Source organism: Lepidochelys kempii, chromosome 1, assembly GCF_965140265.1.
Source record: "Lepidochelys kempii isolate rLepKem1 chromosome 1, rLepKem1.hap2, whole genome shotgun sequence".
In the NCBI taxonomy this organism is placed as follows: Eukaryota; Metazoa; Chordata; order Testudines; family Cheloniidae; genus Lepidochelys; species Lepidochelys kempii.
Window position 1 is genome coordinate 215,632,968 of NC_133256.1, and position 16,622 is coordinate 215,649,589.

Consider the following 16,622-nt stretch of genomic DNA (forward strand, 5'->3'; position numbering starts at 1 on the left):
CTGCTAAATGGTGGCCTTCCAGAGATGCCCACTGTATTTCGAAGGGGCCTGTGGTGTCTAAAAGAGTCTCTTACTCTTGGACTGGTTCTCTAGCAGTTGCTCCTGCAGAATGATGCACAGGATCGTTAGCAATCGCTGGGATTTCACTCTTCACACCCCAGTTCATTTCAGAATCAAATGATTTAAATTCCCTTTTTCTGCATTTTCTTCTAGAGTTCACAGATCTGAGGCTGGTGAGCAACAGTGACTGTGCTGGGCGGCTGGAGGTTTTCTACAATGGGTCGTGGGGCAGTGTTTGCTCCAATCAGATTTCTGGAGTCACCCCAGCAATTGTCTGCAAACAGCTGAACTGTGGGGACAAAGGGCAGATTGCAAGTGACTTTGAATATGGAGCAGGTTCTGGTCCCATGTGGTTGGACCACGTTGCATGCAGTGAGCAGCACAGCTCCCTCTGGCAGTGCCTGTCAGACCCTTGGGATCCAAAGTCGTGTGATAACCGAGCAGAAGAGACCCATATTTCTTGCACTGGTAATTCTGAAACTACCTGCATGTGCGTGTGCAAACCCACATGTACACGATGTGTTTAATTAATTGAAGGGTTAGGATAGAACTTCTGTTGTTGTTCACATCTCAGTGTAGGCAGATTTAAATTCTCAACACAAGATACAAATATATTTTCATGATGTTTTATAAGAACAAGCATTTGTCTGATTAACAACAAACATGGAATTTAATCAATTAATTTTAAAAGAGACCGGTGTTAGACACTGCGATAAGGTAGTCTGAGAGCCGAGAAAAGCCTCTCCCTAGAGGCCGTCATGAGGCAGCTCTGTGGTTATTAATCCTTTTGGGATGAACACTCAGAGATGGACCCAGGCTGTGCAGTTTGGGTCAGAACTGGAATCCCCCACAAGTCTGGGTGCATGTCGGCCTGTGTGTCTGAGTAACAGCTGAATAGCAAATTAATTAGGTATTAAATGACCCAGAGTTCACATTTTGGTTCAGACAGTGCTGAAATTAGGGGTTTAAAATACAGATAAATTCTACTCCCACATCACACACACAGCCCAGTGCATTCACCTCAGCTTTTTCTCTCCATAGGAAAAAAACCAAAACCAACTCAGACCCTGTTTGCCGAATGCCCAAACTCTCCAAGCTGCACAGGTATCTCTGCTTCTCACTGTCTCCCTCGTGGTCCCTAAGGACTTTCCCAGCTGTTCCAGTAACATGTGAGGTTTCTGTATTTCCAGACCAGGACAAGTTACGTGTCGTGGGAGGAGAGGACAGATGCTCGGGGAGAGTGGAGGTTTGGTACCTTGGCTCCTGGGGAACAATTTGTGATGACTCCTGGGACATGGCAGATGCTAATGTTTTGTGTCAACAACTGGGCTGTGGCTCTGCTGTATCTGCCCCGGGCGAGGCTGCATTCGGCGAGGGGACTGGTCCCATCTGGGTGGAGACGTTGAATTGCAGAGGGACAGAGTCATCTCTCTGGGACTGTCCTGCCAAGCCCTGGGGTGAGAGCAACTGTGGTCATAAGGAAGATGCTGCCGTGAATTGCTCAGGTGAGTGACAGGAGATGTTTCTGCTACATGCTGTAATATTCAGGGAAAAGGATGGTTTAGCCCACCCATCCCCTTTGGTCCCAGACCAGGCCCTCCCATCTCCTGTGTGCTGGAGCATCCTGGATGTTGAGGGGTGGAACCTTTGTGGGGTCAGACTGGCTCAGGCATCAGCCCACATAGCCCCTGCATCCATCACAGGCCCCACTGTGCTGGTTTGTTATGAGAGTCCTCATTGCTGCACAGAGCACAAGGGACTTCGGTCCCAAATCATAGAGTCATAGAATATCAGGGTTGGAAGGGACCTCAGGAGGTTATCTAGTCCAACCCCCTGCTCAAAGCAGGACCAATCCCCAACTAAATCATCCCAGCCAGGGCTTTGTCAAGCATGACCTTAAAAACTTCTAAGGAAGGAGATCCCACCACCTCCCTAGGTAACACATTCTAGTGTTTCACCACCCTCCTAGTGAAAAATTTTTTCCTAATATCCGACCTAAACCTTCCCCACTGCAACTTGAGACCATTACTCCTTGTTCTGTCATCAGCTACCACTGAGAACAGTCTAGATCCATCCTCTTTGGAAACCCCTTTCAGGTAGCTGAAAGCAGCTATCAAATCCCCCCCTCATTCTTCTCTTCCGCATACTAAACAATCTCAGTTTCCTCAGCCTCTCCTCATAAGTCATGTGTTCCAGTCCCCTAATCATTTTTGTTGCCCTCCGCTGGACTCTTCCCAATTTTTCCACATCCTTCTTGTAGTGTGGGGCCCAAAACTGGATACAGTACTCCAGATGAGGCCTCACCAGTGTCGAATAGAGGGGAACGATCACGTCCCTCGATCTGCTGGCAATGCCCCTACTTATACATCCCAAAATGCCATTTGCCTTCTTGGCAACAAGGGCACACTGTTGACTCATATCCAGCTTCTCGTCCACTGTAACCCCTAGGTCCTTTTCTGCAGAACTGCTACTGAGCCATTCGGTCCCTAGTCTGTAGCGGTATATGGGATTCTTCCATCCTAAGTGCAGGACTCTGCACTTGTCCTTGTTGAACCTCATCAGATTTCTTTTGGTCCAATCCTGTAATTTATCTAGGGCGCTCTGTATCCTATCCCTACCCTCCAGCATATCTACCTCTCCTCTCAGTTTAGTGTCCTCTGCAAACTTGCTGAGGGTGCAATCCATACCATCCTCCAGATCAGTTATGAAGATATTGAACAAAACCGGCCCAAAGACCGACCCTTGGGGCACTCCACTTGATACCGGCTGCCAACTAGACATGGAGCCATTGATCCCTACCCATTGAGCCCGACAATCTGGCCAACTTTCTATCCACCTTATAGTCCATTCATCCAGCCCATACTTCTTTAACTTGCTGGCAAGAATACTGTGGGAGACCATGTCAAAAGCTTTGCTAAACTCAAGGAACAACACGTCCACCACTTTTCCCTCATCCACAGAGCCAGTTATCTCGTCATAGAAGGCAATGAGATTAGCCAGGCATGACTTGCCCTTGGTGAATCCATGCTGACTGTTCCTGATCACTTTCCTCTCCTCTAAGTGCTTCAGAATTGATTCCTTGAGGACCTGCTCCATGATTTTTCCAGGGACTGAGGTGAGCTGACTGGCCTGTAGTTCCCAGGATCCTCCTTCTTCCCTTTTTTAAAGATGGGCACAACATTAGCCTTTTTCCAGTTGTCCGGGACTTCCCCCGATCGCCATGAGTTTTCAAAGATAATGGCCAATGGCTCTGCAATCACATCTGCCAACTCCTTTAGCACTCTCGGATGCAGTGGATACTTGTGCTCATCCAGCTTTTCTAAATAGTCCCGAACCACTTCTTTCTCCACAGAGGGCTGGTCACCTCCTCCCCATGCTGTGCTGCCCAGTGCAATAGTCTGGGAGCTGACCTTGTTCGTGAAGACAGAGGCAAAAAAAGCATTGAGTACATTAGCTTTTTCCACATCCTCTGTCACTAGGTTGCCTCCCTCATTCAGTAAGGGGCCCACACTTTCCTTGACTTTCTTCTTGTTGCTAACATACCTGAAGAAACCCTTCTTGTTACTCTTAACATCTCTTGCTAGCTGCAACTCCAGGTGTGATTTGGCCCTCCTGATTTCACTCCTGCATCCCTGAGCAATATTTTTATACGCTTCCCTGGTCATTTGTCCAATCTTCCACTTCTTGTGAGCTTCTTTTCTGTGTTTAAGATCAGCAAGGATTTCACTGTTAAGCCAAGCTGGTCGCCTGCCATATTTACTATTTTTTCTACAAATCGGGATGGTTTGTCCCTGTAACCTCAGTAAGGATTCTTTAAAAGAGAGCCAGCTCTCCTGGACTCCTTTCTCCCTCCTTCTCCCCCCCCCCCCCCAATCACGAACAAACAGGTCTTGTGCTGCTGTGAGGGAGTTTGTGGAGGTGACAGCTGGAAACAACCGGGGACTCTCAGAGGTGAGGATCCCCCCGGGAACAAACATGTCACCTGCCCCCTACTACAGGTTCCAAGTTTCCTCCCTTTAATTTTGCAGGTCTGACAGAGAGGACAGATTTTCCAAATACCCCAGTTAAAGCATCCCCCTCCTCCCATCAAGGGTTAAATTTCCCTGGGGCTGGGTCACAGCGGATGAGCTGCAAGCTGCAGCCTGGGGGAAGGAGCTCCTTTTCATGGCCTGTTTCAGAGTAACAGCCGTGTTAGTCTGTCTTCGCAAAAAGAAAAGGAGTACTTGTGGCACCTTAGAGACTAACCAATTTATTTGAGCATGAGCTTTCGTGAGCTACAGCTCACTTCATCGGATGCATACCGTGGAAACTGCAGAAGACATTATATACACACAGAGACCATGAAACAATACCTCCTCCCACCCCACTGTCCTGCTGGTAATAGCTTATCTAAAGTGATCATCAAGTTGGGCCATTTCCAGCACAAATCCAGGTTTTCTCACCCTCCCTCCCCCCCCCCCCCCCCCACACACACACAAACTCACTCTCCTGCTGGTAATAGCCCATCCAAAGTGACCACTCTATTCACAATGTGTATGATAATCAAGTTGGGCCATTTCCTGCACAAATCCAGGTTCTCTCACCCCCTCACCCCCCTCCAAAAACCACACACACAAACTCACTCTCCTGCTGGTAATAGCTTATCCAAAGTGACCACTCTCCCTACAATGTGCATGATAATCAAGGTGGGCCATTTCCAGCACAAATCCAGGTTTTCTCACCCCCCCCCACCCCCATAAACACACAAACTCACTCTCCTGCTGGTAATAGCTTATCCAAAGTGACCACTCTCCCTATGCTCAAATAAATTGGTTAGTCTCTAAGGTGCCACAAGTACTCCTTTTCTTTTTTCCATGGCCTGTGATACCTGAGGGCGAATGACACCCGGGTGGGAGCTGCAGGCCATGCTGAGCCAGAGGATTCCTGTCTGCTGGCTCCAGCTGACAGAGCAGGGCCCATGATTTAAACAGCATGCTGTGAGCTGCCCCCATGGTGCACAGACTGTGTCCCAGCCCATTACCCTGCTGTCCTGGGCCCTGCAATGAATAACTGGGGAGCTCCCTGGACTCCCCCAACTCTCACAGGCTAATCTCTCATGTCGCATGTTCATTTCCATCCAGCTCCCCCGCACCACCCTCCGACCAACGGTGGGAGAGTCACGGTGCCCGTGGTCATCTGCATTATCCTGGGGGCCCTGCTCTGCCTGGTCTTAATCATCCTGGGGGCGCAGGTGCGAAGTGCCAGGGCACAGCGCAGAGGTGGGTCCTGATTGGTGTCACTGTGTGAAATGCTTCTGCAATAGCAGGGGGGCTGCAGGGTGTCAGGGTGAGGGGCGATACCAGGCTGGGTGGGGTGGCCAAGGGTGCCTGTTAACTCCTCTCTCATTGAATATTTCATTAACTATCTGGCAGTGGAATAGCCCAGCCATGAAATCTGGAGATGATACTGGCTAGGGACCTTCACATTTTCAGAGAAACGACATCTGTATCCCCATCCACCCCCACCCTCCGGTGATCCACTCCAGGAGTGCCTACTCAGGCCTCCTCCCGTCACCTGTCTCTGGGTGGGAAACCCCTGTCCCATCTCCTTGCGGTGAGGGGTTTTTAAGACTGCACAGTCCCCTGCCTTCCACTGTGATACCCGCAGCAAACCAGTCTCCCTACAGGCCAGCCCCCATGCTGTGCTTTCTCCCCAAGGGCTATGAGCAGGGCATTGCTAGTAGTTACAAATTACCACGCAGCTCTCTCTCAACAGATTAGACCTTATTCCTAGATAAAAGTATGACAGAGAAAACATTAAAAACAATAAAAATTCCTCCACACTTGGTGATCATACCAGAATTCACCCATCTTCCTCATGGGCAGCCTGGTAGACCAACATCCCTCCAACAATACAGTGTTGGGATCCCTATGGACAGAAGGTCCTGCCCATTTGCAGAATCAAAATGAAGGCCCTGAGTCTTTTTAAACTCAGCCTTTCATATCAGAAGTCCTCCTTTGTCTCTTGGTCTCTGGTAACCCAGTTTGAACCAATCTGTATAAACCACCCTGAAGGTTTTTACCTTTCTGGAGTTGTTTATAATCTCAGTGATTCATCTTAACCACCCACCCACCCACCCACCCACCCATCCACCCCACACACACACTCAGTGTTTTTTCTTCCTGGAGGAGCTGTGGTAACCCTCCAACATGCAGTAGAACATAAACCATTCATAGCTTTAATATAGTGATTCCCAAAGATACTGCCTGGAGCTGCAGTATCTGCCACAGGGAGGGGATCTGAATATCATGAGGAGAGACATCATGGAAAAGGGACCGAGAGAAATTGGAAATATTGTCAAGGAAAAAAGATGTATAAAAATAGAGCTGTGGTAAATAGTTGTGAAGAGAGTGATCCAGTAGAAAAGACAATCTTAGTTAGGAGAAGTGTGGGAAAGGAGCATTTTACTGTCTTGTACTCAAAGCTGGCACTTGTCGGGGATTTTACATCTATAACACGCTTTATACAAACATTAGCGACCAGCTCCTTGGCAAGAAGATAAAGGACGGGATTGCCATCAACATACATGTAACAGTCACAACTTTGCAGTAAGACAATGACTATAATCAGATCTCTTGCTTCAGGGCTTCAGCCAGTGACCTGCAGGGGTCAGGAAGGAATTCTGGGAAGCCCCCATCTTTGTGTTTTGTTTTGCTTTGTTTTGTTTCTTGCCCTCCTCTGAAGCATCAGACATTAGCTACAGAGGGATATGTGTCACTGGATGGGCTGGACCAGTCTTCTGAGGTGATACAGAGAAACCTCTTTCAAAGATATCTGACTGGTGTGTCTTTTCCACGTGTTCAGGATCAAACCAATTGTCAGATTTGGGGTCAGGAAGGAATTTCCCCCCAGGTCAGGTTGGCAAAAAGGGACCTTGAGGGATATTCCTCTTCCTCTGAAGCATGGAGCGTGGATCACCTGCCAGGATTATCAAGGCATCTCTCAAGTAATCAGTTCCCTGCCACTGTGGGGCCCTTGGGCATTGGTGATACCTTACTCGCTCCTGCTTTCTACCTGTGACACACAATAGTTTATTCTCCTGAGGACTGAAATGCTTTACTCTAAGTGCATCTTTGGGCTCAAACCTAGGAGTATCTGGGTGAAATGCAGTGGCCTGTGTTATACAGGAGGTTAGACTAGATGTTCAGATGGTCCCTTCTGGCCTTAAACTCGATGAAAAATAAAGATGTTCTCACCATTTTGCAGATAAACACCTGCGTGGGGGAAGAATTATTTAAGATGCTCCGAAGGGGAATATCCAGGAATAATGGGATGAGATTAAAAAGGGAACATTTAAGATGAATGTGAGGAAGCTTCCTGACAGCGGTCTAGCCCTGGGAACCATCATCAAAGGGATGCTGTGGAAAAGAAACCCTGTCACCTGGCTCATTTAAATTCCAGCACTGGGAATGTGCTGTAGGGTTCAGGCTGACATGGGCCCGGGGGAGGGGCTGAATAAGCTAACAGTGTTTCCCATCTCTGGTTTCAATGACCCTGTGCAAACCCTGCCCTTTGTTTTCAGGCTCCAGAAGACCCTTGGATCCCTTCTCTGAGGCCGTGTACGAGGAGATTGATTATAACCTGATGAGAGAGAAGCAGGAGATGTTCAGTCGCTCAGGTCTGTGGGTCTCACTCTTAACAGGGAGCAGCTATCTAATGCCCTGTCCATCTGAGGCCCTGACCCAGAGTTAAATCACTGCAGCTTCAGCCCTGTGAGCTTGTCATTGGAGCTGGGCACAAGTCTCCATTGCAAAATGTTTTGGTGAAAAATGCAGATTCAGAGACACCGAAACATTTCACAAATTCTTGTCGATATCACCCAATTGTTCCAAATACACACAGAACGATTCATTTCAACACTTTCTAAAGAAAACATTTTGTTTTTTTCAATTGGATATTACTTTTCCATTAGAAATTTCCTTTAATATTATCGGGAAAAAAACAAATAAACAAAAATTAACTAATGTCCAAAAGAACACCAAATGGTTTCATTAAACTTTTTCTTTACTTTTGCATTTCCCAAAAATTGCCCCAAAAAAGTCATTTTTGGCTCAACTCAAAACAATCTTATGTTTTGCTTTTCCCCCCAATGGTCAGAAAACCAAACCATCTGTTTTTTTTGCCAAGCTCTAGCTGTGGGAGCTGTGGGTCTGTGGTTAGACCAGCAGTTACTCATGTAGACTGAGGGAGATGGGTTTCCTTCCCACCATACACTGAGTGTCCCAATTCTAGGGACAGTTAATTTCCCATCTGCCCGTACTGCAGCCTTGGCATGTAACCAGTGAGGGGTCAGGAAAGCGACTGCCTGGGGCAGGCTAAACTATCATTTGAGAACTTCTTTGGAGCACTGGAGCAGGGGATGTTCTTTGCCCCCCTCCCACTGCAGCCACTGGTCTGTTGTGTCAGCTCCCTCCTGCTTCCAGAGCAGAGAGATCAGCCCAGGAGAGCCTCATGACTTTGAGTCCCGGCCCTTTTATCCTTAGTGCCATTTTGTCTCAATGTCTGATGGGAACATCCTGCCCAAGGGCTGTGCTGTGGTGGGGCTCTAGGAACATGCTCAGGGCATCTCCCAGCATCACTGCCAAGATGGTTACAGTGAATCACAAAAAGAAAAGGGGTACTTGTGGCACCTTAGAGACTAACAAATTTATGAATCACAGACTCTGTTCTGCGCGTTCCTTGGTTTAATATGGAAACACCACGGAAAGCTGATTGACTGATTCATGGGGGAGGTGGGTATTTACCCTTAAGAAGGAGGAGTCCCCTCTATGGCTGAGGAGGCCAGGAGAATTGTGGAACTTCCCTGGACCAGCAGCCAGAGACGTTCCCTTCACTCACCACAGCATCTTTCAGGTCAGATTATATCATCCCCCTCAGTCACATTTACCACAATAACATGGAGATTTCTCTTGGGGAGTCTGTGTCAGCCTCTCACTGCTCAGAGTTGCTGTGAGTCACCATGTCCTGTAGAAGAAGGTATAGACTGAGACTGGAAATCCTGCTCCAGGCCCCGGATGTGTTCCCAGTCCCACAGTTGTGCTGTTCTCACTGTGATGAATTTCTGGTTCTGGTCTCTCCAGTCTCCTGTTCAGATGTCTCGGTGACGAAGCTGCAGTATTACACCGGGGACAGCGAGGGGGAAAACGATCCTGGATCAGAACAAGGTAACGGGGCAGGGGCAGACTCAGGCCGAGAGACCCAAATCTGGGCAGAGAAATGAATTTCTATGACACTTTCTGCAATCGCAGCCATTTCCCCTCACATAGTTCCCATTTTACACAGTTGGGTCTCATCCCATTGAACAGGATTTCTGTCAGAATCTCAGGAAGGGAACATGTGACAATCTTCTGAGCACACACCCCTCGGAGTAGCTCCCAGTGACCTCCCCAGGTGAGCAGCTGGAGGAGATGGATCAGTCTCTTTGGGTGGAGGCGTCAGTGCCCAGCAGGGCTCATCTCTTGTCCGCAAGAGAGAGGGGAAGATAGTCCTATGTTATAATTACAGATGGGCTCAGCCCAGCTCACTGATCCAAACCCACCAGAACTTTGGGGGGTGGAGGGATTTGCAGATTCTGACCCCAGCTCTGAATCTCAGTTTTGGGGCTGGCACCTGTCGCTATAACAGGCTGAAGCAAAATCCTAGACCTGCACTTCCTGGCCTGGCCCCATCTCTAATGATAAACAGGGCGGCATTTCTACCCCAGCTGCTGTCAAGGGAGTCCATGATTTGGGCCCTGTGGGAATTAAGCCTGTGGCTCGGGGAGAAGACACTGAGCAGATGAGCCAGTTCTGCTGAGAAGCTGGAGCGCTGCCAAGCTGTGCCCTGGGCTGCCTAAGAGGCCAATGGAGAGCAGGAGCTGACAAAGGATCAGGCCATCAACCTTCTAGCGGGAGCTTTAATTCCTGCACAGGGGAGGTTCCCCCTCCCCGGTGTAAAAGGAAAATTCAAACCTGTCTGCACAGATCAGCTGGATTCACACAGGCCGGCTCTGGAACCCATGTTCCAACCTGTTATCTCAGCACAAGCCCAGATCCTGCTCCCACTGAAACAGATGAAAGAGCTGCTGTTGGATTCTGCAGGGACAGGATTGGCCCCTTGTTATTTCTGGGACTCCTGTTTTACTGTAGTTCTCTGACTTGTGCCGTTCTCCCCATGGGCCCCTGTGACTTCCCCTCACACGTGCCATGATACACAGCTCTAGTTAGAAGGGCCACCTGCACTGAAGAGATGCTGCTGGTGCCATGGGCTGAGTGTGGTGTTTGCTGTTCCAGAGGGAGTTTCCCCAGGGGGGTCTCAGCTGGATTACGATAACGTGGAGGAGCCTGCCTTGAACGACGTCCCCCAGACTCCAGACGACCGAGGTGAGCAGTGAATCCGCCTCCTGGAAGCAACGTCACCCTGACGAAAAACTAACTGTATTTCCCAACAGGGACAATAGTGGTTTGTTAAGAAAACCAGAAAGTTCACCCACCAGTATTGTCTATTGGCCGTAACGCTGGGGGCGCTGACCAGATGCATGACAAGAGCTGTGTGGAGGCCCAGGTGTAGGGAAGCATGTGATGTCCTAAGGCATAATAAAGGCCCATAGCAGGGACTGAAGGAGCAGTTTGCTCAGGAGCTGCCCACACTATACTTGGCTCAGGTCACTGCCCCAGTTTGTATACATCTGTGTCAGACACACTGTGCTGGTGTGGGACATAGAGATTTTTCACCCAAGGACCCATGTTCCAACCTTATTAGCTGGCTCCCCGACCCCTCCACACTTGTAATCTGGGAGCTCTAGGATCCTCTCAATTAGCTCCTGAAATATATCAAATCAATGTGATATGTGAAATCCCCCAGTCTGAGGGTTCCAGAGGAGGGCTTCTCTTAATGTCCTGAAGGTGGAAGTTAAGTGCTGAGAGATCCCCAGAGACCAGTGAGGCTGATGCATCTGCAGCTTGTAGTTTATTTCTGTCTTCACCTTGAATATTCTCTTAATTACTGCACATCTTCACGTCAGATGACCCTGCCCTGCCTGGAGACGTCCCAGGGGCTGTTTACGATGATGCCAGAGAAGTGTCTGTCCCTGAAGGTGACCCTGGCTTGGGACAGAATGATGACAAAGGCACTGGGGCGAGTGACAGGGACAGGGATGCACAGACAGGTGAGTGGAGAACTGTTTGCACTTCACAGTGTCTCTGCAGAGTGGGGTAGCTGGAAATGTGGAGTTCACAGCAAGGGAACAGCCCTGGCCAACCCAACACCTGTGAGAAAAACTCTCCTTCTCTCATCTGTCCATTCCCTCCCCTCAAAGAAGAGGATTCAGTGCCGGAAATAGAGAGAGGAAAAGTAGGATCTGTGCTGGGTGGTACTTCCTGGTCAAACCAGCAAGATAGCTAGGATTCCCTCAAGCTCTAGGTTCAAATCCTTGTGTGGCTGCCCTACTCTTGATGTACTGGATTCCTACCTATTTACTGAACGTGTATCTTTTGGGCAGAATCTTATAAACCAAAGTCATGTTACTGCTGCACAAATGCTAAAGAGCCCATGACACTTCCTGTAAAAGTCGGGCTTAGCCCATTATCCTTGGCCTAAATTTCCACTCGCCTCCCTGTTGTGCCATGAGCAGAGGAGGTGCAGTGGTGATGAAATGTGCGTTGCTTAGTACTTGATGCTTATCTTCATTGTTAGGGCACAGTGACAGTTCTGATGTCCTTAAGTAAGTGCTCCTGGCTGGTAAGTGCTTGGGATTTTTTTCACCAATGTACAGGTAGCTATAGCTGGCACTGGGCAGTGTTAGCTGGTCTGGAAACCAAAGGTTTTAATTTCTAGACTATGTATCGAGATGATGGATTAGAACTTGTTCTAGACCAAGCCAGAAGACTGAAGGAGGAACAATTCCTAGCCCACACCGTAGAGCAACGGTTCTCAAACCGTGGAGCATGGAATATATTCTGGGGCAGCATGAGAAGCCAGAGCAGAAAGCAGCGGCTACTTTCCTGGTGCCCAGCTTCGAAGGCAGCGCTGCCACCAGCAGCAGCGCAGAAGTAAGGATGGCAGAGTATGGTGTTGCCACTCTTACTTCTCCGCTGCTGCTGGCAGTAGTGCTGCCTTCAGAGCTCGACGGCCAGGGAGCTATGTACTTAAATGGCTCTTTGTGACTCAATGCCCGACTGCTTTTCATATTTAGTGAGAGTTGCACGTTGATTTTTGTAAATCGGTAGATGTACCTGTGTGGTGGGGGTGGGGGGCGTCAACTACAATGGACACAAAGAAGGGGGGTGATCAAATAAGTTTGAGAACCACTGCTGTAAACGCCGCCTTGCTCTGCTGCTGCCCATCACCATAGAGTGGATCCACTGACTGTATGTGTCTCCCTTGTTATTTTCAGGTGGGAGTCTGCACTCGCGAAGGAGTGAAGGTGTATCTGGGATGGAGAAGGAAACCCTGTTCCTGCCTCTGGGAGACACAGGTTATGATGATGTGGGACATTGTGACTCTGGGGGAATCACAATATCAGAACAGTGTGATTGGACAAAATAACCTTGTGCTGATGTAAATGCTTCACCTCTTTCTCTTAGAAATGCTCCCTCTGTTCTGATGGTCCAGAGACAGTCCCTTCCAGTTTGATAGACAAAGCAGGTGTTTTTATAAGATTTGTGTGAAGTTGCAAGAACTACAAGTGTGAGAGGGAAAAGATTCATAAACTTTCTTTGCATAATTCTCCATTGTTTCAAGGGATGGAAGTTTCCTGCTTTTTTATGCCTATAATTTCTTCATCTTGAATTTGTGCCTTTTTGCATATTAAATCCTTTCTGAAAGTTTTCCCTGTTGTGGAAGTTTTTCTTGCCAGATGAATTGTGAAGTTTCCAGGGTTCATCACAGGGAGAGGCTGAGATACAACAAACCAGGAGACAAGGACGGGCCACCTCTGGGTATGCCCGGCTGTTTGATGGGAGGTGGGTTGACACTGAATGGTCTATCAGGCATGTGGTAAAAGTGAGACACCGGCAAGAGAACATTCTGAGATGAGCAACATGGTTGTTACTAAACCTAATTCAGATCTGAAACTTTTCTTGAATCCAAGCTGATAAATGGGAAATTCTCTCTGGGTAATTCCCACCTGAACTGAAGGAAATGGTAAAAAGAATTCCCATTAGCGATAAACACAGAGGATGAATATTTCTGCTAGGACAATAAATAAATTGAATAGAAAAAAAATGACAAGAGGAGGGTTAATAAGAATCTGGGTTTCCACTGAAGCAATAAGGCTAAAACAAGTAACAAGTCACTGAGTTGTTACTAAAAACCCCAGTAATACTAATCGTTTTCACACAGTGGGATATTTCCATGACAATCTACGAATATAGTTTAAAGTCAATGCTGAGCTGAGTACTGACTAGTGGAGAAGCCAGAAGTGCGCTCTGGTTGAACCCTCAGTGAAATCAATACCAGAATGCCCACAGAGTACATCGCTATTTCACAGAAATATCTTTCTTTCCTTCACCACCAATCCTGAGTGCAGTTTGGTCACTTCATCTGTAGAAGGATAGAATGGAAATAGAAATGATGGGAGAAGGAGTTTCCAATCATCTGCATTCAACAGGGTCAGGGGTCATATGAAGACACAGAAATACAGCAATTTACTTTCGAAAAGAGAAAAATTAAAAAGACATGACTGAGACATGTCACTGACCCGTGGAGACTGAGGAGGGAAATCTCAGGGGCTGTGCTACCCTGTTCCAGGGCAAAGAGAGGAGCAGAACTCCCCCCAAAAATGACACATGCAGATCCTGGAGAAAAGGAAAGAGAACAGGGACAGCAACAGGTGAAGGTGACTGAAGAGGGAATTCCCTTGTATAAGTGGGGGATGTTATGGAGATACTGTGATCTGGATCACTTGGTAAGCTGGGTCTGTCATAAATATAAAGGGAAGGGTAAACCCCTTTAAAATCCCTCCTGGCCAGAGGAAAAATCCTCTCACCTGTAGAGGGTTAAGAACCTAAAGGTAACCTCGCTGGCACCTGACCGAAATGACCAATGAGGAGACCAGATACTTTCAAAAGCTGGGAGGAGGGAGAAAAAACAAAGGGTCTGTGTCTGTCTGGGTGATGCTTTTGCCAGAGACAGAACAGGAACGGAGTCTTAGAACTTAGTAAGTAATCTAGGTAGGTATGTGTTAGATTATGATTTCTTTAAATGGCTGAGAAAACAGCTGTGCTGAATAGAATGAATATTTCTGTCTGTGTGTCTTTTTTGTAACTTAAGGTTTTGCCTAGAGGGATTCTCTGTGTTTTGAATCTAATTACCCTGTAAGGTATTCACCATCCTGCTTTTACAGAGGAGATTCTTTTTTACTTCTATTAAAAGCTTTCTTGTAAGGAAACTGAATGCTTTTTCATTGTTCTGAGATCCAAGGGTTTGGGTCTGTGGTCACCTATGCAAATTGGTGAGGATTTTTACCAAACCTTTCCCAGGAAGTGGGGTGCAAGGGTTGGGAGGATTTTGGGGGGAAAGACGTGTCCAAACTATGTTTTTTCAGGAACCCAGATAAAGTTTGGTGGCAGTGGAAGTCCAAGGGCAAAGGGTAAAATAGTTTGTACCTTGGGGAAGTTTTAACCTAAGCTGGTAAAAATAAGCTTAGGAGGTTTTCATGCAGGTCCCCACATCTGTAGCCTAGAGTTCGGAATGGGGAAGGAACCTTGACTGGTTTGGCCCACAGAAATAAAAATCTGCACATCTTCCATGTGGTTTTGGACCAATAGAAAAAAAACAGGTACAATTCAAGTGACTTTTAAAATTGCCTATGAAACTGAGTTAACAAAATAAACGAGCTTATGAACAACCAGAAAATATACTTCTCAAGTGAAAAACTATCAATGGACTTCTTTGCAAAGAAATTGTAAGTTTTCTCACAGGAAAAGCCACAAACTGTCTGGAAAGGAAGAGTAGACTGAATTACTTGCCTAAGTGAAATTAAATACCCAGAGAATTGCTAGGCCTGTGATGATGATGACCAGGGCTTGCTCACCTGTGGCTCTCCCTCCCGTGTTGTGGAAGTCCAGCCAGGCAGGTCTGCATCTGCAAGCAGGCACCCTGCGTCAGGCGCAGCTCCCATTAGTCATGGTGGCCAACAGGCTGGGAGCCTCCCGGCCAATGGGCTTGGGAAGGAGGGGTAGGCAAAGGGGGAGATTGTAGGGAGCGGGATGGTGGGGAGAGGAGCCGTCTCTGGAGGCACAAAGGGGGGGGTTGTCCAGAGAGGGGTGATGGGTGCACAAGGGCCGGTGGGGGTCTTTGCGGGGGGCGGGAGGGGGGACAGGGTTGTGTGGGTCTCTGTATGGCATAGGGATTGATGGACGGAGCCAGCTGCAGCCTGGGTCTGCTCTGTGGGGGCTTGCTATAGTCCCCCCCAGGAAACCCCCTCTGTACTTTGCATTTAATGCCAGCCCCAGGGTGCCCATCACTGTCTGACAGTAACACACTCCAGCTGCTCTCTCTGCTGCACCTCTCTCCCCGGCCCTAGTGTGGAGGCGTGGCCAGGCAGCTCCGGCACCGCCCCCCACAGCTCCCATTGGCCGTGGTTCCCGGCCAATGGGCTGGGAGCAGGGTCAGCGCTGGGCGGGGACGGAGGCAACATGCGGAGCTGCCCTGCCTGGGCCCAGACTCTCCACAGCACGCAGGGAGCTGGGGGGGGGGAGGGGAAGCCACCCCCACGGTGAGAGGGCCCCACGTCGCCAAGCCATGGCGTAGGGCCCCCCAGAGCATGGGGCCCGGGGCCCAAACATTACTGGAGCCAGGCCCATCCTCATGAATATTCAAGGAGCAGGAGCACCACGGGCCAATATAACTCAAGGCCTATCTCCTGCCCCAGCCTCTGGGGGCACATCGTCCAAGTGCCCCCCTCCAGCTGCCGGAGGGGAGGCCCTGACACGGGGGGCGGGGGGGATGGAGCAGCTAAATGGCCCCGAGCACCCAGAGCAGGGGGTGTTCATCTGGCAGGAGCTGATGCCAAAGCATCGTGGGGGTGACTGACAAAGGGGGTGAGCAAAATCCTGGGTTCAGAGGCTGCTCTCAGGGCAATCCTGTGTAAATGCACTGACCTTGCAGAGCAGACTTTGGTCCTAGTAACAGTCATGTCATGTCTACGCAGACTGCTCTGTTAAAGAAAAGATATTACACCGCCGGGGAAGCTGGGAGCTTTGGCGGGGTGAACCTCATTTTCAAGTGTCCAAAAAGCATAGTAAAACTTTAAACAGGAGACAGGTAATAGCTTGGCTTTCAGACCAGGATGCTTACACTTTACCATCTTTCTCACCCACACCTATGTATTTACTTAAAATACACAACCTCATCAAATAACCAAACCAAAAAGTGAAATATATTTACTGGGCTTCATCCATCCATCAGCCGTTGATGCTGGTGAATTTTTCTTTTCAGCTGCCTCTTTCCTTTTTCTTTTGAGCTTGTTTACCCTCTGGCCTGAGGATCTCTTGTGTTCTGATCATACTGTGGAGCAGACAACATTATTATGATGAAACGGT

The 16,622-nt window shown here is 48.5% G+C and overlaps 2 protein-coding genes across 8 annotated transcripts in view; one reads left to right on the forward strand and one right to left on the reverse strand.

The window, feature by feature from the left end:
- Positions 1 to 12,819, forward strand: part of LOC140898865 (antigen WC1.1-like) — a 60,763-nt gene extending 47,944 nt beyond the window's left edge. The window contains exons 7-16 of the mRNA XM_073313395.1: positions 214 to 528; positions 1,102 to 1,164; positions 1,251 to 1,565; positions 4,089 to 4,119; positions 5,176 to 5,318; positions 7,622 to 7,717; positions 9,180 to 9,263; positions 10,371 to 10,460; positions 11,102 to 11,245; positions 12,473 to 12,819. Of these exons, the coding sequence (XP_073169496.1) occupies positions 214 to 528; positions 1,102 to 1,164; positions 1,251 to 1,565; positions 4,089 to 4,119; positions 5,176 to 5,318; positions 7,622 to 7,717; positions 9,180 to 9,263; positions 10,371 to 10,460; positions 11,102 to 11,245; positions 12,473 to 12,624 (1,433 nt within the window). The 3' untranslated portion in view covers positions 12,625 to 12,819. The remainder of the gene's footprint in view (positions 1 to 213; positions 529 to 1,101; positions 1,165 to 1,250; positions 1,566 to 4,088; positions 4,120 to 5,175; positions 5,319 to 7,621; positions 7,718 to 9,179; positions 9,264 to 10,370; positions 10,461 to 11,101; positions 11,246 to 12,472) is intronic.
- LOC140898919 (maestro heat-like repeat-containing protein family member 7) overlaps positions 8,036 to 16,622 on the reverse strand; it is a 77,647-nt gene continuing 69,060 nt past the window's right edge. For all 7 annotated transcript variants that reach the window (XR_012155145.1, XM_073313535.1, XM_073313525.1 and 4 more), the window contains 2 exons: positions 16,468 to 16,587; positions 8,036 to 10,141 (listed from right to left, as the gene is read on the reverse strand). Coding sequence is in view for 1 of the 7 variants with exons in the window: in XM_073313543.1 (XP_073169644.1) it covers positions 16,549 to 16,587 (39 nt within the window). In the remaining 6 variants the exon portion in view is untranslated. The remainder of the gene's footprint in view (positions 10,142 to 16,467; positions 16,588 to 16,622) is intronic.